The sequence below is a fragment of the Rhinatrema bivittatum genome, chromosome 2 (assembly GCF_901001135.1).
Source record: "Rhinatrema bivittatum chromosome 2, aRhiBiv1.1, whole genome shotgun sequence".
NCBI classification, from domain to species: Eukaryota; Metazoa; Chordata; class Amphibia; order Gymnophiona; family Rhinatrematidae; genus Rhinatrema; species Rhinatrema bivittatum.
Window position 1 is genome coordinate 504,811,544 of NC_042616.1, and position 26,199 is coordinate 504,837,742.

The 26,199-nt window shown below is 43.5% G+C and overlaps 1 protein-coding gene across 7 annotated transcripts in view; it reads left to right on the forward strand.

The window, feature by feature from the left end:
* The window catches only part of PHACTR1 (phosphatase and actin regulator 1), a 647,384-nt gene that overhangs the window by 461,734 nt on the left and 159,451 nt on the right, over positions 1 to 26,199 (forward strand). For all 7 annotated transcript variants that reach the window (XM_029590673.1, XM_029590669.1, XM_029590672.1 and 4 more), the window contains one exon: positions 18,970 to 19,050. In XM_029590673.1, coding sequence (XP_029446533.1) covers positions 18,970 to 19,050 — 81 coding nt within the window. The remainder of the gene's footprint in view (positions 1 to 18,969; positions 19,051 to 26,199) is intronic.

Consider the following 26,199-nt stretch of genomic DNA (forward strand, 5'->3'; position numbering starts at 1 on the left):
TGTCGCTACTTCGTGGGGGGGGAGGGAGGGAGTGAATGAGCAAGCATATGTGTTTGAGGTGCTGTGTGTGTGTGTGAGTGAGACAGCATGTATGTGAATGATTGAGGCCTGTATATGTGAAAGAGAGTATGTCTGTGATTGAGAGCCTGTGTGTGAGAAAGATCATGAATGGAAGTGTATGACTGAGAGCCGTATGTGTAAGTTTGTGATTGAAAACCTGTATGTATGAAAGAGTATGCCTGTATGATTGAGATCCTTTGTGTGTGAGAGAGATCATGTGTATCTATGATTAAGAGCCTGTGTGTATAAGTAAGAGAGAGAGCATGTGTGTCTGTGTGATTGAGAGCTGGTTTAGGTGATGGAGCATGTGAGTATGTGATTGAGAGCCTGTGTGTAAATGAGAGAGAGAATGTGTGTAAGCATGTGAATGAGAGTCTGTGTGTGAGAGAAAAAGACAGCATGTATGTGTGCAATTGAAAGCCTGTATGTATAAGCCTGAAAAGACAGACAGCATGTGTGTAAATGTGTAATTAAAAGCCTATATAAGTGAGAGAGAAAAAGCATGTGTATATGTGAGCGATTGAGAGCCGTGTGAGAGAGAGAGAGAGCTTGTGTGTGACTGAGAGAGGAGAACGTTGCAACCAAACCATCCCTCCTCTTGCTAATTCAAAACAATCTCAGGGCACCTGGATATCAAACGTTCCCAGGTATGCAGAGCAAAACATTTTTTGTATCCTTATTATCTTTCATTATTGGGCCTTTGTGTCTGCTATTTTGAAATATTTTATTGGTATCTAGAAATTTTTTATGAGTTTTTAATTATTGGATATTCCATTCATCAGCTGTTTTGAAATAATCTGTTCTTTTTGTTAGTGTGGTTTTGCTGCTTTTGATTTTATATTTTTTGATTTGTTTTATAAGGACTGGTGATGTTTCTCTTTTTCCTTTGTTACACTGCATACAGGGACTCTGGCTTGTTGCAGTTTCCTATTCAGTTTTTGTCTGCATGCTTCTAGTTGTGCGTTTTGGTCTCTCTATTTTTTGTTAGGTGAGGGTCAGCACATGTGATTCAGGTGAGGTTTTCTGCTGGCGTGTAGTTTCTATGTAGGGCTCTATAGTAGCCTGGCTTGGTCTGTTTTCCTAATAGGAGATGTATTGGTGTCTTAAGGCCTGGTGTAATATTTTCAGTGTTGCCTTTTCTTAAGTAAGGTGTTTACTGTTTGAGTGCTGGAAATTGGTGCTGTTTTGGTATTGGATGTTTACTATTTATGCAATTTCTGTTCAGACCGTATATGTATCTTTCCCTTGTGGGCCTTTATTTTATTTCCGCCATGAATTGTAATGTGCAGTGTGTCACACATGTGAGTGTGGTCTGTCAGGTGTGTCAGGATGGGAAAAAGGTTAAGAACCACTGGGTTAATCAACCCATAGAGTTGTCCCAGAGTTCCTGCATTGGCAATTTGGGGGCCCAGAAAGACCAGGAGATGGGCAGGGAGACACCACAATGCTGCCTGTAACTGTTATCAAGAACTAACATCTCTGCAGCCAGGAGAGTGTGCAGGGCCGATGGAACACTAGGGGATGCAGCAGTGGCAGGACCACAGCGGTTGTTTCCTCCTTGTTCTTCCTTCCCACACAGGACCGGAAACCGAATTTGTGTTGTGTGGGCCTGCATGGGTTGGAAGGAGGCAGTGCAGTGTCCGTGTGCCGGGAAAGAGTAGGAGCAGCAGCCTCCATCTTGAGCCCAGGAGATTCCTCCTCTTTTCTCCCGGTCTTCTTTTAGAAGTGGGTGAGAAATTCTTTCAGGTCAGCAAGACAGTGAACAGATGTGGGCTTATATTGCATCATTGTATAGTATAGCTTTAATGTAAAAAGATTCTGTAGTAATTAATACACAGGCTCTGCATCTAAGATTGCTTGCCAATTGCTTTTGGAAGGGAAGCTTGAGCAAATGAGATGCATTGGTTCTGAATGGAAGGCGAAGCCACGATTGGATATTTGCTGTTTCCGAAAACATCGTCAATAGGTTAGTGGTTACTCACCACAGCAACTTATATCTGTATATATATATATATATATATATATATATATAGGGATATATTTAGAGAAATAAGGAAACAAATTTGTCTCATTTACCAAATGCATAAAATAATTAGTGTATAGTAGCTAATTGGAGCGTTCCAAACTGTGATAAAAGGTACAGATATGCTATTAAAATGATAGAAATGCAGGTTGATTGAAAATGTAATGAAAACATGCCACATAGCATTCACGTTACTCTGAGGTAAAATAAGGTGTCTGTCCTTGCAAAGAGTGCTGTTGGACATGAGAATTAGTGGGATTTTGCCTGATGAGGTCTGCTTTGCATGAGATGACGCTCAGTTCCCGCATCCTAGGTCAACAGAGCCAGAAACCCGGTGGAGGCAGTGAGACCAGCGACTTGTCGTGAAGACCGTGCAAGTCGGCAGCACCCAACTGATTCCAAGGGAGCGCTCGGCTCTTAGGAAGAGCCATCATGCACGGCCCTCTTTTTTCAGGGGCTGTCATTACAGTGCCAGGCTCAAGGACGGTACTGAGAGCTCTGCCAGTCTGAGTGGCAAACTCGTGCACCTCCGTTTCAGGTGGCCCTGTTCTTATAAATAATGACAGGCAGGGTGGAATTGCCCAGAGTCCCAGAACCACAAGGCACCGCACCCCCTTGGTGAAGCCCCTCCAGGTTCCAAATGATTTGGAAGCTCAGAGTTCTGAGAAGACTACCTAGGCCCAAAACTTAAAGCAAATGGTTTCTATGGTAGCTTTTATAGCATCCTTTATACTGCTGCTGTGAATATTGGATTTCTGCAGCTTTATTTCATTAGGGGGGAAAAAAACACACACAAAATAAAGGGAGGTGGAGCAAAAAGAAGCCACACTAAAATCCAGTTTGCAATGAAAAAGTGGCCTTTCTTCTCTCAAAACAAATGTTGTGTCACCTATGGCTTCAGGGATCAGTGCTGGGTAAAGTAATGGAGGCACTGCTGAGAGAAAGAATAGTGCAATACCTCGAAGCTAGTGAGTTACAGAATCACAGGCAATGGTTAGATTTGATTGGTTTCTTTGAAACGGCCAGCATAGTAGATTAGAGGTGCTGCACTAGATGTGGAGAGCAAGCTAGCCAGCCTGGGTATTGAAATAAAAAACATAAACTGATTGAGAAATCTGTTGTGCAACTGAACTCAAAAGTGATAGCCATTGGGGTCTGCTCTGGTGAAGGGAAGGTAACCAGCAGGGAGCCACAAAGATCAGTGCTAAGCCCAGTCCTTTTCAATGTCTTTGTAAGTGACATTGGGAAAAGCTTAGAAGGGAATGTGAGCAGATGAAATGACAATTTGAAACAGAGTAGAAAAGCCAGAAAGGTAAATAAGATGAAAGACGATTTTTCAAAACTGAAAAAATGGTTAAAGGTATGCTAATGGTGGAGAACCATTTTTGGATAAAGAGTTGCATGAGCCATCATGAGATCCTCCAGGGGACGCAGTGGCTTTTTTTGTTATTGTTTTCTCTTTTTTGTTTATTTCATTTTTAGCTTTTTTATATTTTTTATTATTTATTCTGACTTTTAATTAATTTTTTGCTTGAGGATTTTGTTTTCTCCGGTTTTGCTTATTTCTTTTTCCTTTCCCTTATGTCCAGCCTCTCTCCCCTCCTCTCCAGCTTCTGTTCTGGTCAGGCAGGGGCAGCTAAGGTCACAACATATTCTTCACCAACCTTTCGGTTACCTACCGTTCTCGGGTTGTTCTTCACACAGAGTAGAGAGGGAGCCAATAGTTTTGCAAGCTTCTGCCTTGGTTTGTTAAGCAGCTGGGCTCTCCCCCCTTCTCTACCTAGTAGGAAATTGGACAGCAGCCAGGTTTGCAGTGGGCAGGAATCCAGGCCCGGTGCAAATTCTTTGTTCTGCAGCTCATACAGCAATCATCAATGACTATGGAAATGGCTGGCTGTACCCCCCCCCCCCCCCCACGCTCTTCCCCCCTAGAAGCCAGTCAGGATTTTTTCTCAAAATCTGGTCCAGTCCCTCCGCCCACCCAGATCCCATACCAGATTTTCTAATTCAATCCAAGTAACATAAACAGAAAACATAGAAACCAGTTTAAGAAGATATCTTTTAATAAAATCAAAAAAACACAATAAAAAATGTTTTTTTGAATTATCAATAACAAAAAATGAGAGGTTTTTATGACCCATGATTTTAACAAATTCTGACGGCATAAGTTCAGTCAGTACCAGCGCTGAGGTCTTTTCCTCTCTGATGCAAAGTATTGATGTTCAAAGATCATATGTAATCAAATATTAGTAACTATTCATTGTTGCACCAGCCGGTTTTTTGCATATTTTCAATTAGATACTGGCACATCTGTGATATACAGTTCCTTCAGTTTTTTTTACTTGATCAACTGGAGAGTTTTTGTTCAACAATGTATCAGTCAGATGGTTGGAGTGACGTGGTTTCCAAGATAGAAATGTGTTTTGCATAATAAAATCCCTTTATGTTCCTCCTTCCGAGCCCTTCCCTTCAAAGTAAATGTGGATGAATTTATTCGCTTCTTTCATGGCATAAAAAAAGGAAAAGAGAAGAACAGAAAAAAAAAAAAACCCTGGCAAAAAAAAGTCCTTTATTCTTCTCATGCAGTGTACATCAAGGCTTTGTTCTGTTCCAGCTGATATTTATTTAACAGTTTTAGTCATGGTATTTCACTCAGACAATTGTGATAACTTATTCAAACGCCATCCATGCTTCACGCAGACCAGTGTGCTTATTTGGGGCTTGGATTCTTTTCTTTTTCCAGCATTTAGAAAAAAAAAAGTGCTTTGTTCTTTGTGCTATTGTACAAAGTGCTGTCACTATCTAATATCTTCACCCTCTGAGATCTATGTCGGCTTCTTTGGTGTATGAGCCGGCTTTGATGTGGTAAAGGTGCTGAGGGCCTATTTCTGGAACCACCACCCTCCTTACTGGTTTATTTAATGTGATTTGGGGGAGGGGGTGTACTTACTGCTAGAAGCAGGTGGGGTGCAAAATCCCAGTCAGCCTTTTAACAGGAGGCCCCAAATAACCACCATTCTTAGGGGTAGATTTTCAAAGGGTTACGTGCGTATGTTAGGCGCATAACCCCCGAAAACCTACCCCAAACCCCCCCCCCGTGCGCGCCGAGCCTATCTTGCATAGGCTGCCGGCACGCGCAAATCCCCAAGATGCGCGTAAGTCCCGGGGCTTTCCTGGATGGGGGGGCGTGTTGGGGGCGTGTCATGGCCGGCGCATCATCGAAGGCATTCCAGGGGCGTGGCCGCGGCCTCCGGACCAGCCCCCGGACCGGACCATGGCGCGCCGGCGGCCGGCCGGGCGCACGCAAGTTACGCCTGCCTTGGGCAGGCGTAACTTGTGCAACAAAGGTAGGGGGAGGGTTTAGATAGGGCCGGGGGTGTGGGTTAGGGAGGGGAAGGAGGGGAAGGTGTGGGGGGGTGGAAGGAAAGTTCCCTCCGAGGCCGCTCTGATTTCGGAGCAGCCTCGGAGGGAATGGAGGCAGGCTGCGTGAACAAAAGTACGCGCGTACATAGTTTTATAAAATCTGCACCTTAGTCTCTCACAGTGACACCAGCCTCTATGTGGGGAAGCTTCTGTCCAGACCCTCATCTCTGGAGGACACTGTGTGCTAATTTCCAACTCAGGAAACTTTTTTTTTTTTTTTTTTTTACTGGCCACCATCCAGATTTATTTTACTGACACACATTATGTCATCACCATTTGGGCTTCCCATGCCGAGATTCACTCCTTTATGCATCAAGAAGATGTAGTCCCCGGCTCTCAAGTACTGCAGCCTCAGAGAGCCCGAGTCCACATCACTGGAGATACAGGCCCCATCGCTCAGGTCGCTTTTACTAACATGGAATTATTTTTATGGCTCTTACCATTTTTGGTTTGCCTTTTTTCTTTTTTACTATTTACTGACAGTTGGCGACCCTGCCGTGTTGCAGTGTTCTTTGGTTCAACCTCAGAATTAAAGTATACGCAGAAATAAAAAGTGTAGCGCGAAGTTATCCCCTTGCCTTTCTTTCTCTCCACCCTTGCCTGGTTGTCTTGCTGGCTAATTATTTTTAAGAGTGTGCAGCGTCTGTCACATTGTTTCTCTCTGTTTATGACTGTAATGCTTGTCACGTCTGACTATTGGAAGTGTTTCCAGCAGCCCATGACATTAGCATATCCGGTACAGTAAACTGCAGTCATCAGCTTTTTTGATTTTTGCAGGCTGAGGATGTTTTTGGTTTTTTTTACTTTTTCACAAGAGTGCACCCGTCATTACAATGTCTTATCTACATTCGCGTTAACATGAAATCACATCGTAACGAAATAATCAGTGTTACAGAAACAAAACCATTGATTTGATGCTTTTATTTGTAACCCACCTCCCCCTTGCCTCCCTCTTGCAGAAAAAAATGTAAAGATTTATAATTCTTTCATGATTTCTCTGTCCCCTCCCTTCCTCATCTTCTCATCAGGCTGGAGTATGGTGACTCCCGCGTAAATCAAACCCTGCTATCCTTGTACTATTTTTGATACTACTTTTCCCAACCTGTGCTGGCAACATTTGATTGACTTTATGATAAGGTTAAAGCTGTTTCAGAATCCTCCTAAATATAATGGCCCACAGCATAAATAATACTTACCGTTTTGAGGGGATGGATTGCAGACTGCTCTTTAACCCATTTGAATGACTGCTGCTCACTGGGGGTTGTAGCATTAGTGGCTCAGAAGAGTTCACAGGGAAACGAGTAGAAACAAATGCATTCCTTCTTTATAGTACTTTAAAAAAAAATCACTTATGCATTCACTTTGCCTGTCTGTGTACACATTATCTGCAGAACCATTCAGCCTACAGCTACCAATTTTTCAAGATATGTATGAAGGCAAGAAACTGGAATCATTTTTTACCATGAAACTCGTAGATCTAGCCTAGTAACTAAAAAAAAAATGTTTACATTTTTTTTAACTGAATTGTTAGCATTTGTATCCAGCAGAGTTTCTCAACTCGCTCAACATCAGTAGACTTCCTCCTCACAAATTATTATATAATATTGGAATTCTTGAATATTAAGACCAAGAACGTCTTACGATAGCTCGTAAAAAATCTGCGCGAGTCCATTTTCAGCCACTGTGTGGCTCGGTTTGTTAGCCAGATAACTTGATCCAGCTAACTAGCAGGGTATATTCAGCAATGTGGTTTTAAAGATAGCCAGATACATTTATCCGGCTATCTTGAGGACAGATCTGTGACCCGACCAGGGGCTAACGTCGCTCCTCCCCAGAATACCTCCTATCTGCCCCCGGAATAACCCCCACTTATCCGGCAAGAATTTAACCAGGTAAGTGGCTAAATATACCGGTTTTGCCATTCAGACGGCAGCAGAAGAGGACTGGAAGGCTCATCTGAATATTCTACCCAGAAGGCCCCCAGGGAGAGGACTCCAGAGGTCACTGCAAGCGAATTTGGGCTTCAGACTCCTTGCAGCAGAAGAAAACTGGAAAACTCATCTGCATGTTCTATCTAGCAGCCCCCTGGGAGAGGTCACAGCCCCAGCTTCAGCACCTTTTTCAGCAAAAAAGAAACTCACAACTCCTTAGTATAAATTTACTACAGGCTTTATTCAGAATGAATTTAATTCAAAACAAAAATCAACAAGGTGAGTACCTAGGTAGATATAAATAGATTATAGTGTTTTGAGGGTCATTGCAGACAAATATAAAATAAATCATAGATTTAAAGTATTTTAGATTAGGTTTACTTCTCTACTCCCTTAGAAATTTAAACTTGATAACAAATCAACAAAATTAAGATGCAGATAGAAGGGAGGCTTTCCAGTCTTTTGCACTAAGTGCCACATATATCATTATTTCCCAGCTGGCGAGAGGTTGTATGTGTGCACTAAGTGCAAAGAGCTCTCAGAGAATGAGTCTGATCACCGGAAGCTAAAGTGGCAGACCCAGAGGAGAGGTATATAGAGGAGACCTTCAGGGACATTGTAGGAAACTCCTAACTCCAGTCTGGCAATCCCTGTGCTGCTTCGGAGGGGAAAGGTCACCTGGAAGGAGAGCATCACCTTGGTGAGGCAGGAAGCAATCCTATAGCTAGGACCTGCCTTCAAGGTGATGTAGTATCCTCTCGCACTGAGGATGTCTCCAGGGGCACAGGTCCAAGAGGGAAGGGTAAGGATGGCTGTTGTAGTTGGTAATTTGATTATTAGGAAGGTAGATAGCTGTCTGGCTGGTGGACATGAGGATCGCTTAGTAACTTACCTGACTGGTGCAAAGGTTGTGGACCTCACTCATCACATAGATAGGATTTTAGATACTGCTGGGGAGGAGCCAGCTGTCTTGGTACATGTTATTACCAATGATAAAGGAAAGTGCAGGAGGGAGATTCTGGAAGCTAAATTTAGGTTTTTAGGTAGAAAGTTGAAATCTAGAACCTCCAGGGTAGCGTTCTCAGAAATGCTCCCCATTCCATGAGCAGAACCCTAGAGGCAGGCAGAGCTCCAGAGTGTCAATGCATGGATGAGACTATTCTGCAGAAAAGAAGGTTTTAATTTTGTTAGGAACTGGACATAATGTTGGGGAAGGGGGGGCTCTACCTTAACCAGAATGGAACCAAGCTGCTGGCACTAACCTTTAAAAAGGAGATAGAGCAGCTTTTAAACTAGACAAGGGGAAAGCCGACAGTCACTCAGCAGCGCATGCTTTGGAATGATGTATCTTTGAAGGATATTAAGAGAACAGGGAAATAAGGGCATTCTGGTAGAGAGATTGCAATAAATGCTAAAGTGGACCTGGTGCCTTTATGTAAAGAGCAGACAGAGCATAAAAATTTCAAATTACCCCTGTCAACTGATAAGCAGTTTAATACAAACAACAAAATACACTTTGAAATGTCTGTGTATAAATGCTAGAAGTCTAAAAAAAATAAGATGAGACAGAGTGTATAGTACTGGATGAAGAGGTAGATATAACTGGCATCTCTGAGACGTGGTGGGAGGAGGATAACCAATGGGACACTGAAACTAGGGTACAAATTATATTGAAATGATCGGATAGATCAAATGGGTGGAGGGGTTACATAAGAACATAAGAAATGCCATGCTGGGTCAGACCAAGGGTCCATCAAGCCCAGCATCCTGTTTCCAACAGAGGCCAAACCAGGCCACAAGAACCTGGCAATTATCCAAACACTCTATATTAAAGAGGGCACTCTATATTAAAGAGGGCATTGAGTCAAACAGGATAAATATTCCTCAGGAATCAAAATACAATGTTGAATCTTTATGGATAGAAATTCCAGGTGAAAAGGGGATTAAAATAGCAGTACGGGTGTATTACTGTCCACCTGACCAGAATGAACAGACAGACAATGAAATGCTAAAAGAAATTAGAGAAGCTAATAAAATCAGCAGCACAGTAATAATGGGTGATTTCAGTTACCCCAGTATTGTCTGGGTCAGTGTCACATTAAGACATGCCAGAGAGGTAAAGTTCCTAGATGAAATAAGTGACTGCTTCATGGAGCAGTTGGTAAAAGAATCCACAAGAGGGGAAACTATTTTATACCTAGTCCTTAGTAGAACACAGGATTTGGTACAAGAGCTAACCTTGTTGGAGCCACTTGACAATAGTGATCACAACATGATCAAAATTCACTTAACTGGAAGGAGGACACTAAAAAAATCTGTTGCAACAGCATTTAACTTTCAAAAAGGTGAATGATAAAATGAGGAAAAGAGGAAAATCTGAAAGGAGCAGCTACAGAGGTTAAGAGTTTAGATCAGGCATGGATGTTATTGGAAGCCCAGACTAAATGTTTTCCATGCATTAGAAAAGGTGGAAAGAAAGCTAAATGATTACTGATATGGTTAAAAGGTGAGATGAGAGAGGCTAAAATAGCTAAAAGAACATCTTTCAAGAAATGGAAAAGGCATCCGAATGAAGAAAACAGGAAACACATAAGCACTGGCAAGTTAGATGCAAAGCATTGATAAGGAAGGCAAAGAGAAGATTTTAAAAAGAAGCTTGCCATGGAAACAAGAACTCATAATAAAACATTTTCAGGTACATTTGAAGTAAAATGTCTGTGAGGGAGTGAGTTGGACCATTTGATAATCAAGGGGTAAAAGGGGCACTTAGAGATGACAAAGCCGGATGTAACTTATGTATATGGCTAAGTGTGGCAATATACTCTTACAGTCAGCGGCTTAGCCATACTGCTGAATATACCTTGTAATTTAGCTGGGTAATTTAAGTCCAGCTAAGTTACTTAAACGACCAGCTTTAAATATTGACCTCAAGGTGCAATCTCACCATGGAGTGATACAGAGGCATTATGGTGTTCTCTGTTTTATTCTCCATTCCTTTCCTAATAATTCCTAGTATTCTATTTGCTTTCTTGGCTGCCACTGCATACTGAGATCAGTATGCTTTGCATACTGGTTTTGGCAGATTTTGTTTTCAATTGATTATCATACATTTCTTTGAATTTGTTTATGTATGATACAGAAATGTCAATGTTATTGGGATTTTTTGGTGCAAGAAGTGGGATAGAGGTGACGTGAGAATCCTAGGGCTAGGGTAGGAGTGAAACTGGGCAAAACCATTGCTCTGTTCATTTATTGCAGCCATCAAATCAGTAGGGCTCACTGGGCCTTGTGGTGTACTTTTAATAGTCATTTGCATACTGTGATCAATATATTGCACAAGCCAAAGTCACATCAACTTATATACCTTCTTGAAAACAGCCTCGGGTTTGTTTTTGTTTTCAGGAGTGGGGGGAGCTTAGAGTGTATTTATTTATGTGCATGTTATTTATATACCATAGTGTATCAAAACAATTTACAATAAAACATACATATTATAAAACATTCCAGTATACATCATAAAACATTTCTTATTGTCAATGTATTCTTTTCTGGTTTTATCTTAGATACCAATTTCTATATCTTCATCCACTCAGGGCTATTGCAAGAGTATTTGGTGCCCTATGTGAAACTTTGGTCATTTATCCCTTCCCCCAACTTATCTATTGGCGACAGCTCCAGCTTAGCACTCCCTCCTACCGGCGGCAGTTGCCATAGCACAGCATTCACTTCTTTGGCATTATTGGCTCTGGCATAGAACCCTTCTGGGCCTCTTATTAGCTGGATTTTGCCACCCCTCAAAAATATTTTGGTGCTCTAGTAACTGCCAGGTTCGCCCTTTGAAAAACCCTTCATCCATCTTATTGAAAAATACAGAAAACCTCTACCCCCTTCCATCCATTCCCCACCCACCAAATATTTCAGCTGCCCTTACATGCAATAATTTCCAAATTATAGTCTTGCAATTTTCATGCAGATTTTCATGGTAGTCAGGGTAATGAGATTATTATCTACTGTTCTTTTATTTCGTCTCCTACCTCTTGGTTTCTAAAAGAGAATCGAAATCCTTACTGTATAATAGCAAACCAGGTTCCTTCTCCCATGAGCTTATCATGTGTTGGAGGCTAACAATGTGGACCAAGCTGCATCTGGATCTGAGTGATGTATTTTGGACCTGACAAAAAGGGGTTTTCACCCCTGCAGAGACTGTAAGCCGCTGCAGCCAAGGAGAAGGAATATAAAAATACGTCAAAAACCTCTGTGTTCTCTCCTGTGAATGACAAATGTTCTGCAAGAACCAGCATCCAGCACTCACAATATTAACAAGTTGAGAAAAGGGCTGTACTGTTTAGCCTGCCCAGAGAACAGCACTATATAGCCAACACAGGAGAAAGCCAAAGGAATGCTGGGAGACCATTTAAGGTGGAAAAGGTGTAATTTGGCTGGCTCTGTGTGTGCGAGATGGGGATGGCCAGGAGTTGGACCCAGGAGCAAGGAAGAGAGGATTGCATCTGGCAGCCCTGCAATCCGTTCTTCTTTTGAAGAGCTAATTATTGAGAGGAAGAAACAGAAGTCTGCACTCCGACTGGCTAATTTTAAAAGGAACATGCGTGAGCCCATAAATGCGTGTATTGCTGCGCGAGCAGAGATATGCTGCAATTTTATATCATGTATGTAAATACGCACATATCATTTAAAATACTCCTGCTGTGCATATGTGTGTGCATAATCTTAAGAGGTGGCTCGAGTAAATGTCCCGTGCATATTTACACTAGGGCTTTAGTAACTTTTATGCGCATATGCAGGCGGCTTTTAAAACATGCGCAAGGGAAAAACCAATTAGTCCACCAGTTTGTTCAGTTGATATTGAAGTCTTCAACCTTATGGTTCTTCATATTTTAAGCTCCCTACTTGACCCCTGCCCCTGACGCTGTGCTGAAAGCCCTAAAACGTGAGATCTCCAGACTTGCTCCTCATCAGGCCTAGCAGTAAAGTTATGCGGATAAAACGCCAACACGTGCCATGATCAGCTTTTTTAAAATTCGGAGTTTCGCATGTTAAGTCTTGGCCCCGCCATGGAATACCCATGCCCTGGTCCTTTTCCACCCCCTAAATCTTGACGCACGCACTGGTATGTACATGCGTATTTTGCAGCTTTTTGCACATGGCCGGCATACACTTGTATGTGACCGTTTTTGCATGAGCAACGCTTTTAAAATCTACCTCTGAGGAAATATAGAGACAGATAGCTGTTCTTGCTTCATAGCCAAGTTACATGTAAAATCCCAACAAGGGACATAGGAGCCAAGAGCTGAGAGTCTGAGAGACTTCCTTTCCAGAGATATCCAGGCCCAGGACCACAAGGATGGATCACCCTCCTAAAAGACTGAGTTAAGTAATCTAAACTTTGCACAGAGAATATTTTAGCAGAGGAGGGAGAAGGTTTGTTTCCTTGCCTTTTGTCCTCAGATTCAATATCTCATTTTATTTGCTTCAGATTTTTTCAGCCAAAATCAAGCATAAACTCTTATGTATTTATTTATTTATTAAAATATTGATTAGCCGCCTATCAACATTTCTGGACGGTTTACAATTTCAGAGCTTCACAAACTATACATGCATTTACCCAGAAATTCAGAATACAATGATCTAAGCTGATTTAGACCTTGTGCCACCACCTGCTTCCTCACAAATAAAATAATTACCTTTTGCTATTGCTTCATATTCTACATTCAGCAATTACCCAAATGCCTGCAGAACGAAGAAGGGTTTAACCGTTTACCTGAACTTTAAAAGCCCAGTTTCAACCTTCAAACTCACTTGTAATGAATTCCAAATTGTTGGTCTCTGCACAAAGAACAGTCTCTCTCTCTTCATTTGTCTAATCAAATTACTTTAAAAGATGGTACATCCAATTGCATTTTTGAGCTAGATCTCAATGCCCTTGTGGGTTGGTACAATTTCAGTACTGAATTAAAACTATCTGGGACCTTAAATACTAAAATTGCTGCTTTGAATTTGATTTTTCCAGACAATAGGTAACCAATGAACATAAAAATATGCATTACTGGGTCAGACCAAGGGTTTATCAAGCCCAGCATCCTGTTTCCAAAAGTGGCCAATCCAGGCTACAAGTACCTGGCAAGTACCCAAACATTAAGTAGATCCCATGCTACTGATGCCAGTAATAGCAGTGGCTATTCTCTAAGACAACTTGATTAATAGCAGTTTATGGACTTCTCCAAGAACTTATCCAAACCTTTTTTAAAGCCAGCTCCACTAACTGCCCTAACTACATCCTCTGGCAAAAAATATTTTAGAGCTTAACTGTGCATTGAGTGAAAAATAATTTTTTCCGATTTGTTTAAAATGTGCCACTTACTAACTTCATGGAGTGCCCCCTAGTCCTTCTATTATCCGAAAGAGTAAATAATAGGGATGTGCAGCAGGGACGGATTCATCCCATTCGGTATTCGTATTCGTCGGGATCCAAATCCGTTGCATCCGTTCTCGGGGGACCCCAATCAGTTCATTAGTTACATATGTATTTGTGTCCCAAAAAATCCCCTATCCCAACCCTTTAAATGTAATTAACTACAACCCCCCACCCTCCTGAGCCCCCCAAGACTTGCCAAAAGTCCCTGGTGGTCCAGTGGGGTCCTGGAGCGATCTCCTGCAGGAGTGATCTCCTGCACTTGGGCCGTCGGCTGCCGGTATTCAAAATAGCGCCAATAGCCTTTGCCCTTACTATGTCACAGGAGCTACCGGTGCCATTGGTCAGCCCCTGTCACATGGTAGGAGCACAAGATGGCGCCGGCCGTCCATTGCTCCTATCATGTGACAAGGGCCGACCAATGGCACCGGTAGCCCCTGTGACATAGTAAGGGCAAAGGCTATCGGCGCTATTTTGAATACCGGCAGCCGACGGCCCGAGTGCAGGAGATCGCTCCAGGGCCCCGCTGGACCACCAGGGACTTTTGGCAAGTCTTGGGGGGTCATGAGGGTGGTGGTTTATTCGTTAGTGATACGTTGTATTCGTGAGGGTTCACCATACTTTTTGTGACCCCCACAAATACAATGAATATGGCATATATGTTGCAGGGTGCCAATACATTGCAATTGAATGCATACCTCTAGTAAATAACTGATTCACATTTACCCGTTCTAGACCTCTCCTGATTTTATAGACTTCTACCATATCCCCCTTCAGCCATCTCTTCTCCAAGCTAACAGCCTTAAAGTCTTTAGCCTTTCCTCATAGGGAAGCCATTCCATCCCCTTTTTCATTTTGGTTGCCCTTCTCTGTACCTTCTCCAGTGCAATTATATCTTTCTTGAGCTGCAGCGAGCAGAATTGTATACAGTACTTAAGATGCATTTTCACCATGGAGTGATACAGAAACATTATGAAATTTTCCATTTTATTCAGCATTCTCTTCCTTATAATTCCTAACATTGTTTGCTTTTTTGACTGCTGCAGCACACAGAGCCGATAATTTCAATGTATTATCCACTATGACACCTAGATCTTTTTCCTGGGTGATAGCTCCTAATATGGAACCTAATATCATATAACTACAGCATGGGTTATTTTACGCTACATGCATTACCTTGCACTTGTCCACATTAAATTTCATCTGCCATTTGGATGCCCAATCTTCTAGACTCGCAAAGTCCTCCTGCAATTTATCACAATCCACTTGTGATTTAACTACTCTAAATAATTTTGTATCATATGCAAATTTGATAACCTCACTCATCGTATTCCTTTCCAGATCATTTATATATATATTGAAAAGCACCGGTCTAAGTACAGATCCCTGAGGCACGCCACTGTTTACCCTTTTCCACTGAGAAAATTGACCATTTAATCCTACTCTGTTTCCCATTTTTTAACCAGTTTGTAATCCACAAAAGGACATCGCCTCCTGTCCCATGAATTTTTAGTTTTCTTAGAAGCCTCTCATGAGGGAATTTGTCAAACGCCTTCTGAAAATCCAAATACACTACATCTACCGGTTCACCTTTATCTACATTTTTATTAACCCCTTCCAAAAAATGAAGCAGATTTGTGAGGAAAGACTTCCCTTGGATAAATCCATGCTGACCGTGTTCCATTAAACCATGTCTTTCTATAAGGTCTGTGATTTCGATCTTTAGAATAGTTCGCATTATTTACCGGCATGGAAGTCAGGCTCAATGGACAATAGTTTCCCGGATCAATCCTGGAGCACTTTTTGAATATTGGGGTTACATGGGCCACCCTCCACTATTCAGGTACAGTGGATGATTTTAATGATAGGTTACAAATTTTAACTGATAGATCTGAAATTTCATTTTTAGTTCCTTCAGAATCCTGGAGTGCTTACTATCTGGTCCAGGTAATGTGCTCGGGGGTGGACCCTTGTCCTGGAGCAGTGGAGAACGGCTCCCTGGTAGGGACCGGGAAGCACCTGCCCCCAGGGGGCGGAGCACTGGAGGAGACAGAGACTAGGATGAGCTTCACCACTGGAAGCCCACGGTCCCCCCGGGTGGAGCCTGTAGAGACCTGGGCCACTTGGACTTAGTTGGGCCTCGCTGGGTCTCCTGGAGAGGTAGTAGACAGGCATGCCCACGAACAGCAAGGGAGCGCGGTCGGACTCGAGGCTGTAGGTCTGATGGAGCAGGGAGGACCAGGACAGCGTAGGCGATTACAAGGCAAGGGACAGAGCCAGAATCAGGAGGCGTGGTCAATCAGGCAGAGGTCAGAATCTGGGAGATAGTCCAAGGAGTAGTCGATGAGGCAGAGGTCAGGTTCCGGAGGTCAGATGAGGTCACAAGGCAGGCAGAGGTCAGGAGGCAGGCAGCAGACAGAGAGGTCAGGGAACAGGCCGAGGTCAGTACCAGAGAGACATTCCGAGGGTACTACCTGGTAGAAGGACGGACAGATGCAGGTACAGAGGGACGCTGGAACAGTAGGATCCTGAAACAAGACTGGAACGAGACTGGAACAAGGCTTAGAACGCAGTGACAATCTAGCACAGAATACAATGCCGACCCGATTACCAAGGCAAGGAAGTGCAGGCAGCGACTTCCTTAAGTAGTTCCTTCAATCAGGGCGCGCCACGGAGCTAGGACCTGGCCCTACAAGAGGCCGGGCAGTCCGCCCGTGCACGCATGGGGCGTGGCCAATGCCACGGAAGAAGCCGAACTCCGGCGTGAGGCCTGGTGCGCAGTAGGGACACTGAGGCCTGGAAGAGCTTGCGGCTACCTCTGGGGAGGCCGACCCAGGACCTGCAGAAGAGCCAGAGTGGTGAGCAGGCCTGTGCAGAGGCCGGATGCGGACAGGGCGTGCAACAGGTAATTTGCTACTCTTTAGTTTGTCAGTCTGGCCTACTCCATCTTCCAGGTTCACAGTGATTTGGTTTACTTCATCTTACTCATCACCCTTGAAAAACATCTCCAGAACCGGTATCTCCCCAACATCCTCATTAGTAAATACAGAAGCAAAGAATTAATTTAGTCTTTCTGCAATGGCCTTATCTTCCCTAAGAGCTCCTTTAACCTCTTGGTCATCTAATGGTCCAACCGAATCCCTCGGAGGTTTCCTGCTTTGGATATATTTTAAAAAGGTTTTATTATGAGTTTTTGCCTCTATGGCCAACTTCATTTCATTCTCTCTTAGCCTGCCTTATCAATAACTCGACACTTATCACTTAACTCAACCGTTCTCACTTAAACTCGACAATGCTTATGCTTTTTCCTATTTTCTTCAATGGATCCTTCTTCCAATTTTTGAAGGATTTTTTTTTTGGCTAAAATAGCCTCTTTTACTTCACCTTTTAACCATGCCGGTAGTCATTTTGCCTTCCTTCCACCTTTCTTAATGTGTGGAATACATCTGGATTTTTTTGAAAGATGGTACATCTTTGAAATACTTTGAAAGATGGTACATCTTTGAAATACTTTAAAAGATGGTACATCCAATAGCATTTGCGAACTAGTTCTCAATGCCTTTGTGGGTTGGTACAATTTCAGTACTGAATTAAAACTACTTGGGACCTTAAAGGCTAAAATTGCCACTTTGAATTTGATTCTCCGGTCAATAGGTAACCAATGATACTTTTTTAAGTAAGGTGTCACATGTTGATTAATCGAAATTCCAGCCAGAGTTTGCACTGTTGAATTCTGAACATACAGGGAAAGAAAAACTGGTGGATCGTGGTCATTCAGAAAGAGACTAAAACTAGGCCTGCTTTCTGTTTAGTACCAAGTAAACCATTTGGGGACGATCTCCAGGAGAGAGAAAACTTTAACACACTGTAGTGCTCATCTATTTGGATTGTCATCTATTTTCTTGATTGATTTTTTTTTCCACATAATTTTGTGTTTGGGACAAGGTGCACACTTTACAAACTGGTGACATTTGGGTGGATGTGCCCCCTCCCCCTTGAGTACTCAGGGGTACAGGCAACTTTTGAAAGTTGTGTATTTCATTTCCTTTTCCCCACACCTTTTTTTTTTATTAGCATTCCCTATTTTTTATATACTATCCATATGATTATGTTGGTTGCCCTGGCTAACAGGCCATACCCAGTGTTGTTTTTGAATTGCTTGATATAAAATAAGAAAATTGCAAGTTTATATTACACTTCACTACTGTACTTTTCTCATTTAATGTTCTGGTTGGATTTACTGTTTACTTACACAATACTAGTAAAAGGGTTAGTTACTGTTTTAGTCTAGTGTGATGATTTTATCTGCTCTGTGGTGCTACAATTAAAAGGTTGTTTGGGATGGGCACAGAATTGTGGTATCGGAGTGACCGGGACCCTGTCTCATCCCCTACTCAAGCTACGAACCTGAAGATAAATCGTATTAGTAAATATAATGTCTTATGTGGTACTCTCCATCCCAAGCATGGGGTAATTTGTAGTCCAGACCAAGGAGGGGTGGCCACAGTAGGTTACGTCAAAAATGTGTCTCATAAATTATGCATGGGTTGAAAGAAACAAATTACTCTCACAAACTTACTTCCTGGTGTGTAGGAAACAGCTTCATATTTCCAATTCCTGAGTTTTAAACCAGCAATGCCACTTTCTCAAGTTTGGTCAGATTTGAGTGGCCCCCTACTGTGATCTTTTAGCCTCTCTTTCTAAATAATTCTAACAGTTCTTTCTCACCTGAGGCTCAGTGGAAAAATATTTGGCAAAAGAATTGATGAGGACCCACCTTAAATATGGACGCCAGCCTACTTCTCCATTAGATGTGTCACGACTGTAACTGTCCTAGGCCTTCTGCATTATAGATTGCGAGTCATTAAGGATGCAGAAAGAGGTCTAGGTGTACTGTGGTTGGACAAGGCAGAATAAAGACAAAAAACATGGCAGAAGGTTTGAGCAAGACAAGAAAAACACTCAAAAACAGGAGGGGAAGGCGTCAAGAGGACAGAAATAATACAAATGTGTTCAAGGAACTGCAGAAAGAATTAGTATCAAGTTTTTTTTGCTGTCTGGTCTTCTGATTTCTGCTTACCTGTGTATTATTGTCATTACAGCTCTGGAAAGGAAGATATCAATGAGGCAAAGCAGAGAGGAGCTGATAAAACGAGGAGTCTTGAAGGAAATGTTTGATAAAGGTAAGAGGTTTCACATTGCTACTGCAGTTCAGGTTGTTTTCTTAATTTTAATTTATTGCACCCAGCAAATCTGATGATCCTCTGTGCAAATCCTTAAAGAAACCCTAACCCAGGGGTTGGCCTTTCCCTAGTACAGGTGCCAGAATGTGGCACATGAACGTCTCTCTGGTGCTAGGCCGCCCCCTCTTCCAGTGACTGGGATTAAATAGAGTGGCATGAGAACTCCAGGGCCATACAAGGCAGGGAACCACTTCAGGAGCCTTATGCCTGCCTCAGTGTCTCTTAAATAGCAGCCATCGGCCCACATAGAACAGGAAGTCAGGTGGATGGTCTAAGAAACAGAGAGAGAGTGCAAAACTGGATAGGAAAGCACAGAGACTATGAGAGAGACAAAGGTGGTAAATGAGCAAAGGTTGTGAGGGAGACTCACGCAGTGAGCAAGTGAGGGCTATGAGAGAGGCAGGCAGTAGGAAAGACGCAGTGTACACACGAGAGCGCTGAGACAATGAGAGCTGTGAGAGAGTAAGGGCTTTGTAGATTTATTATTTTTATTATTATTGTTATTTTTATTATATTTTCTTTTTTAACTACTTTTGTATGTTATTTTGACAAAACATTTGCAAATTGAATTACCTAGTAACTATCTATAGAGATCACAAAAAAAAATAGAACATCTAGCACATGCGCAGAGATTGAACCCCCGGCAAGCCTGCTTATCATTGTTTTTTAATCAGTTTGACTTTGAATTGTGATACCCTATGCCCTCTCTAGCTCCTTTGATACTGAGGGCTCTTTGGAATCCCCATGGCATATCATCGGCCCTGGAAAAATTGTGGTTGCTGCCACATTCACGGTTCCTCCAGAGAAGACTATGGTTTCCCATCATCTATGACAGAAGGTTCTTCAGTGGGCTCATGATTTCCACTTGGCGGGGTCACCCTGATATTACCCAAACCTTGGAATTAATCGTCCGATACTATTGATGGCCCCAGATGAAGACCAACATAAAGCATTAAGTAGAGTCCTTTCCCACATGTGCCATGAATCAAAGTATGCGAGCTCAACCTTGAGGATTGTTACAGCTGCCTCCAGCCCCTAAGGAAACCCTGGATTCATTTGGCCACTGACTTTCACCTCTCTGGCAGCAACACCACCCTATGGATGGTAGTGGATAGATTTTCTAAGATGACTCATTTCAAGGCCTCTTGATCCTCCCATCCGTGTCTGAGCTGGCACGAACCCATACTTAAATATTTTCCTAATATATTTCTCACTCTTTGATGGGACATTAATCATTAGTAGCGGTGTCCTTTTTTCACGTTTGTCGTTAAACTCTTTGTCCAACATATCTTCCATCTGCATAAGCTGCCCCCTCACATCCTCTCAGGCTGGGGAGTTCAGTTCATGGCCTGATACTGGAAAGGCTTGTGCAGGAACATTGGGATTACATTGGATTTCACCTCGGCCTACTACTCTCAGAGCAACGGACAAACCGAGTGAGTAAATCAGAGCCTCAAGGCTTTTCTATGAGCCTATGTGAACCAACGACGGGACAATGGGACCTTTCTCCTCCCATGGGCCAAATTCTGCCATAATAACCACAGAGTCATCACCCTTTTACATAGTGTTTGGGCAGCCATCCCCATACACCAAGACCTATTCCAATCTCTGTCCCTTGCCTGGCAGCTAACCAGATGGTACAGGAACTGCAGGAGCTGTAGCAAAAGACACACTGCCTCCTAGAGCAAGTGGCAGAGCGTTTTAAAAACACTTAGGTAAGAAACGTGACCCAGTGCCTTAACGTCACCCAGGAAACCTAGTTTGGATCAGCACTAAAAACCTACACTTGAAGAAACCATCCTTGAAGTTTGTACCGTGATTCATGGGTCCATTTCCCATTGAGCGACATTTGAGTCCATTAACTTACAAGCTCAAATTGCCAGCATCCTTATGAATTCACAATGGGGTACATTTTTAAAAACAGCGCGATCGCGTACTTTTGTTTGCGCAGCAGGCGCAAACAAAAGTACGCTGGATTTTATAAGATACGCGCATAGCCGCGCGTATCCTCTAAAATCCTGGATCGGCGTGCGCAAGGCTGCCGATTTTGGGCAGCCGGCGCGCGCTAAGCCACGCAGCCTGCCTCCGTTCCCTCCAAGGCCGCTCCGAAATCGGAGCGGCCTTGGAGGGAACTCTCTTTCGCCCTCCCCTCACCTTCCCCTCCCTTCCTCTACCTAACCCACCCCCCCCCGGCCCTATCTAAACCCCCCCCTTACCTTTGTCCGTAGATTTACGCCTGCGAGAAGCAGACGTAAATCTACGTGTGCCAGCGGACTGCTGGCGCGCCGTCCTCCGACCCGGGGGCTGGTCCGGAGGCCTGGACCACGCCCCCGGGCTGGCGCCACGCCCCGGTCCCGCCCCCGAAACGCCACGCCCCGCCCCCGAAACGCAGCGTCATCGGGTCCCGCCCCCCCCCCCCCCCCGACATGCCCCCTTCCAAAAACCCTGGGACCTACGTGCGTCCCGGGGCTCTGCGCGCGCCGGCGGCCTATGGAAAATAGGCGCGCCGGCGCGCAAGGCCCTGCTCGCGTAAATCCGGGCGGATTTACGCGAGCATGGCTTTTAAAATCCGCCCGAATGTGTTCCTTGTCTCTCTGTTGAAACCAGTAATTCTTTCTTAGCCGGGCACACCGCCTCTCCAGACCTCTGAAGTTGCTATGGAGGAAGACACTCAATTCGAGATCCAGGAGAGTTTAGATTCCCAAAGAGTCTGAAACCAGTTACAATATTTTATCTCCTGGAAAAACTATGGACCCAAGGAGAATTCTTAGGATCCGGCCTCCAATTAGCAAGCCCCCCAACTCATATATGTGTTCCACAAGAGATTCCCCACAAAGCCGGGCCCAGAAGACTGCGGAAGGAGCTTTGGGGGGGTTCTGGTACATTTAGCAGCTCGTGGAACAGCCCCATGAGCCGCCTAACTCAACCCTGACATCAGTAACAGAGTTACATGGCTGGGATGCCACCAGCAACCAGGCCTCATCCACTCAGGATGCTGCCTCGGACTTCGAACGCCATTCAACGTGGCACCAGCTGCCACTCCTCCCGACTTCCTCTAGGCATGTATGAGCCTGACAGTCCCAATCTTAAAGGGCCCACGGTGGGAACTTAGTCGTGGCAACCTCTGATGACGTGACTAGGCCTGGCTACTTAAAGCTCCTTCTGAGGAGCGTCAGATGCCTCAGCAACAGTCTCCTGCCCTTGCAGTGTTTGTTGCTTTGAGTTCCTGGTTCCTGTCATCCAGCCTTGCCTTGTCCTGCCCATCCGGTCCAGTGTCTTCTGTATCTTCATCCATGCTTTGCCTGACTCTCCGTATCTTGACCTTTTGCTTGGACATGACCACGATTGCCTGTCGCCTGGACTTGACCTCTTGCTTGGACCTGACCATTCTTGTGAGCCACCTGCCCCGACCTTGGCCTGTTTTCGACTCCATTAGCCTGCTGCCTGCCCTGACCCCATCATGCCATTGGACTCTTGTTCTAGCCACTGCCCTAGGGAGTTGTCAGAACCCAAGGGTTCAATCTGCAGGGGAGGAGGCTGGTATAGGTGTCGCTCCGGTTTGTCCCACTACAGGGCACGTTCACCAGCTACCGACATAGGCTTCACAGATTCGCCTACGAGGCTGTGTCAACTACACTGCAGCACAAAGCGCTCACACCCATGCCACCCTTCACCCCATCAGGCTCAGCTGAGGCCAGAAGAAGTGCAGAGGCTGGAAAGACAACCCACAGGCTTCCTATTGCGGCAGTGAGAGTAGAGAACTCCCAACAACATTCTCCAGAGCAGGACAGCTCTGCCTTCACACTTACAGCACAGCCATCAGTCTCCTTTGCTAGTTTCAACTGTGAGAAACAAGGCCACTTGGCCAGGGACTGTCACTATGAAAAAGAGAAACTGATGACCCAACAGGCACCAAAGTTTAAAGTATCCAATAGCAAAAGAAAACCTTCCAAGGGAGGATGATTGCCGGTTTGGAGGGTGCCTGCCCAAACATGTAACAAGATTATGGATTGTTTTCCCCTTCTGCTCATTTTGTGCTGGGCATCATAAAGAGGAACATTGCCCATATAGTAAGGAAGAGAGCAAGGAACACTTTGTAGGAAGCGTGGAAATAAAAGAAGAACAGAGCCTGCAGGCATGCTCCTACTGTAAGACAGAAGACCATGCTGACAAGGACACTCTCTGGCTTGAAGACTTAGCATGCATGCATAAGCTAGAGGAGCAGTGCAAGAAAGAATGCCAACAATTGAAGGAGGCCAACGACGAATGTTTTGTAGGAACCGTTGAAGTCAAAGCAGAGCAAGTCCAGCAGTGGAGTGGAAGAACATGTTATCAAGGCTTTTTCCCAATGTGAGGCTGAAGAGTGGGGCCATGAATGGGCCTGGTCTTTTGTGAAGATGCAAAGCTGTAATTTGGTATATAGTCCATGTGGGGAACAGTCTTTGTGATCCATGTGGAATTGAATGACTCTCCTGCACCATCCTTGATAGATTTAGGCTGTGAAAAGACACTCATTAATAAAGGAGCAACATTTGCTCGTATACATGGGGATCAGCAACAATACCGCCACCCGCCTGATGGTGCTGACATCTACAGCAGGACAAGACAGGGTAGAAGTGCTTCTTCAGTTCCCCTACCAAGTGGTTCTGGGGCATAATTATTCCCACTTTAAGACACTTTGGACCTGGTTTATTGCTGGGTTAACCAATGCTAAAGGAAATAAAATAGAGGAAAAGGTGTAAAACTAGCCAGGCCCAGGGGAGAGAAGGCAGCCTAGAGAAAGAAAATACTGCTAAACTGTAAGTTGTACTTCTGTTTTTGTTTTGTGAGCTGCGAAGAACTGCTTTTTCTTTGTTTCATTTCATTAAATAAAAAGGTTTGTGAGAGATTTGCGGAGTCCAGTCTGAATCTGTTTTCTGGTCACACCAAAGACCGCTTACATTGCCACACCCCATTTGTTTTTAGTTTTACTGTTATTAATGTTACTTGTCAGTTTTTTGTTGTAATTTGCTACTTAGAGGTTTCTAAAATGCTGGTGAAATTTGCTTTTCCGCCTGACTAAAATGTCAAAGGGGAAACACCAAGCACTTTAAACATTTTCCAGAAAGAATGCTGCTTGAAGTAAACCCTGTAAACCACAGACTGTAGCAAGCTTTGATTTTAAAAACAGCTTCTGCATTAAAAATCAGTTCTGCTTTTCTCAGTGTTTTAGCACAATGTTTGTAATTGCGTTTAATAGTACTACACTAGTGGGAATTGGACTGCTGTTGTCACTGCAGGAGCATAGCTCCATATGTAGAACTGTATTCATGCACTGCAGCAGTACAGCTCCATATATGGAACTGCTGCAGTATTAGTGCACAATCAAGCTCTATATATGGAACCGCAACAACATCACAAAAATAACACAGCTCCATATATGGAGTTACAACAACATCACTGCAGTAGTGCAGCTCCATCTATGGTAGTGATGCCACTGCAGTAACACAACTCCATATAGGGAACTGTGGTGATATCACTGTAGGACTTTCTTGTCACTGCAGGAGCACAGCTCTGTATATATAGAACTGAATTGACATCTACAGTAATACAACACCATATATGGATATACAGTTATATAACTGCAGTAATTCAGCTCCATGGCAGCTCCATGGATCTGTAGTGACGTCACTGCAGTACCACAGCTCCTTATAGGGAACTGCAGTGATGTCACTGCCGGACTTTCTTGTCTATAGTAACATTAAAAAATAGTTTCTCATTTCCACAGGACTACAGTAAACATAGAAATATGTAGGCCCGTTTCATGGGCTTCAATTTCAGCAATATTCTTTAAAATTACAAAAATATGCAATAATCCTCTAGCCCCTTTGAGCTTCCAGCTCAATTGGATCAGGCCGCCTTTAATCTCCATATGCTCCAGGAACACTCTTGTTTCTATTCTGTATCTGGAATTCCCGCTGCTCCGAGCCACCTAATACAAGAGACGTCTTTGTTTCATTTACTCACCATGTTTTGACCCAGTAGGTGCTTTACTTCTGTCTGAAACAGCGGTGTAAAATGAAATGCCAAAGACATCATTCATGTTGTACATTAAAAATGCAGAAGTAATGTGTGCTTAAAAATGTCAGAGCAGAATGGTGCAATGGGTCAGCTTCTCTCCGGATCTATGGGAAGTAATGACAGGTAGGGAAACATCCTGCAGCCTCCCCCAGGATATCGATGCAGGTTTCAGGGGTCATTGTAGGAGCACTAACAGTTCTGTTTGCCTCTAGATTCCTGGGGGCACTAGTGCAGCTAGCCAGAGGAAGCACATGCATCTACAGTGACCGGATTAGGGTGTGCTGGATTAGTTTTGTTTTAATTTTTTCACACTTAAAAAGACCGGCGAGGGATATTCTGTCATGAGATATCCTCATAATTCTGTCTTACCACAAAGGTCTTTGACACACAAGAATTGCATTTTGATGCTCCAGGTCTGGGTAAATGCTTCATGTTTGGTATCTGCTGTTCCTTTAGCCTCGGATACACTCTGTACACTTCTCTTCTGAGGTGTTTCAACTTATTTTGCCTGAGAGAGCACTATCCCTGGCAGGACCCATACTATGGAACACCATGCCCTTGGAGTTAAGATTACAAAGTAACAACAAAACCTTCAGAAAAAAATTTAAAAACCTGGCTCTTTAAAGTAGCCTATCAAAAAGAGAAAGGCGAACAGCACCCAGGGGAATGCAGGAACAAACAAAACAATGGAACAACAAACACATAACCAAAATCAATATGTGTATTTTATTTGTGAACCAGTTCATGTTTCATTTGTAGTTCATCAATAAAGGTTAAAAGTACAATGAGAAAGCTAATCTCATATCCTAATCTGATATAATGAGACATGGACATGACTCATTACACTCACCAATTAATATTATTTTCAAACTATGTTACCGATCCTTAATGGCACCTGTCTAACTTAAAATACCATAGCATAATTTTTATGTGCCTTAATGTAAACCGTTGTGACGGTATCCACTGAACGACGGTATAGAAAAGTGTTAAAATAAAATAAATGATAAATTGATCCTTCTATTCTGTCTT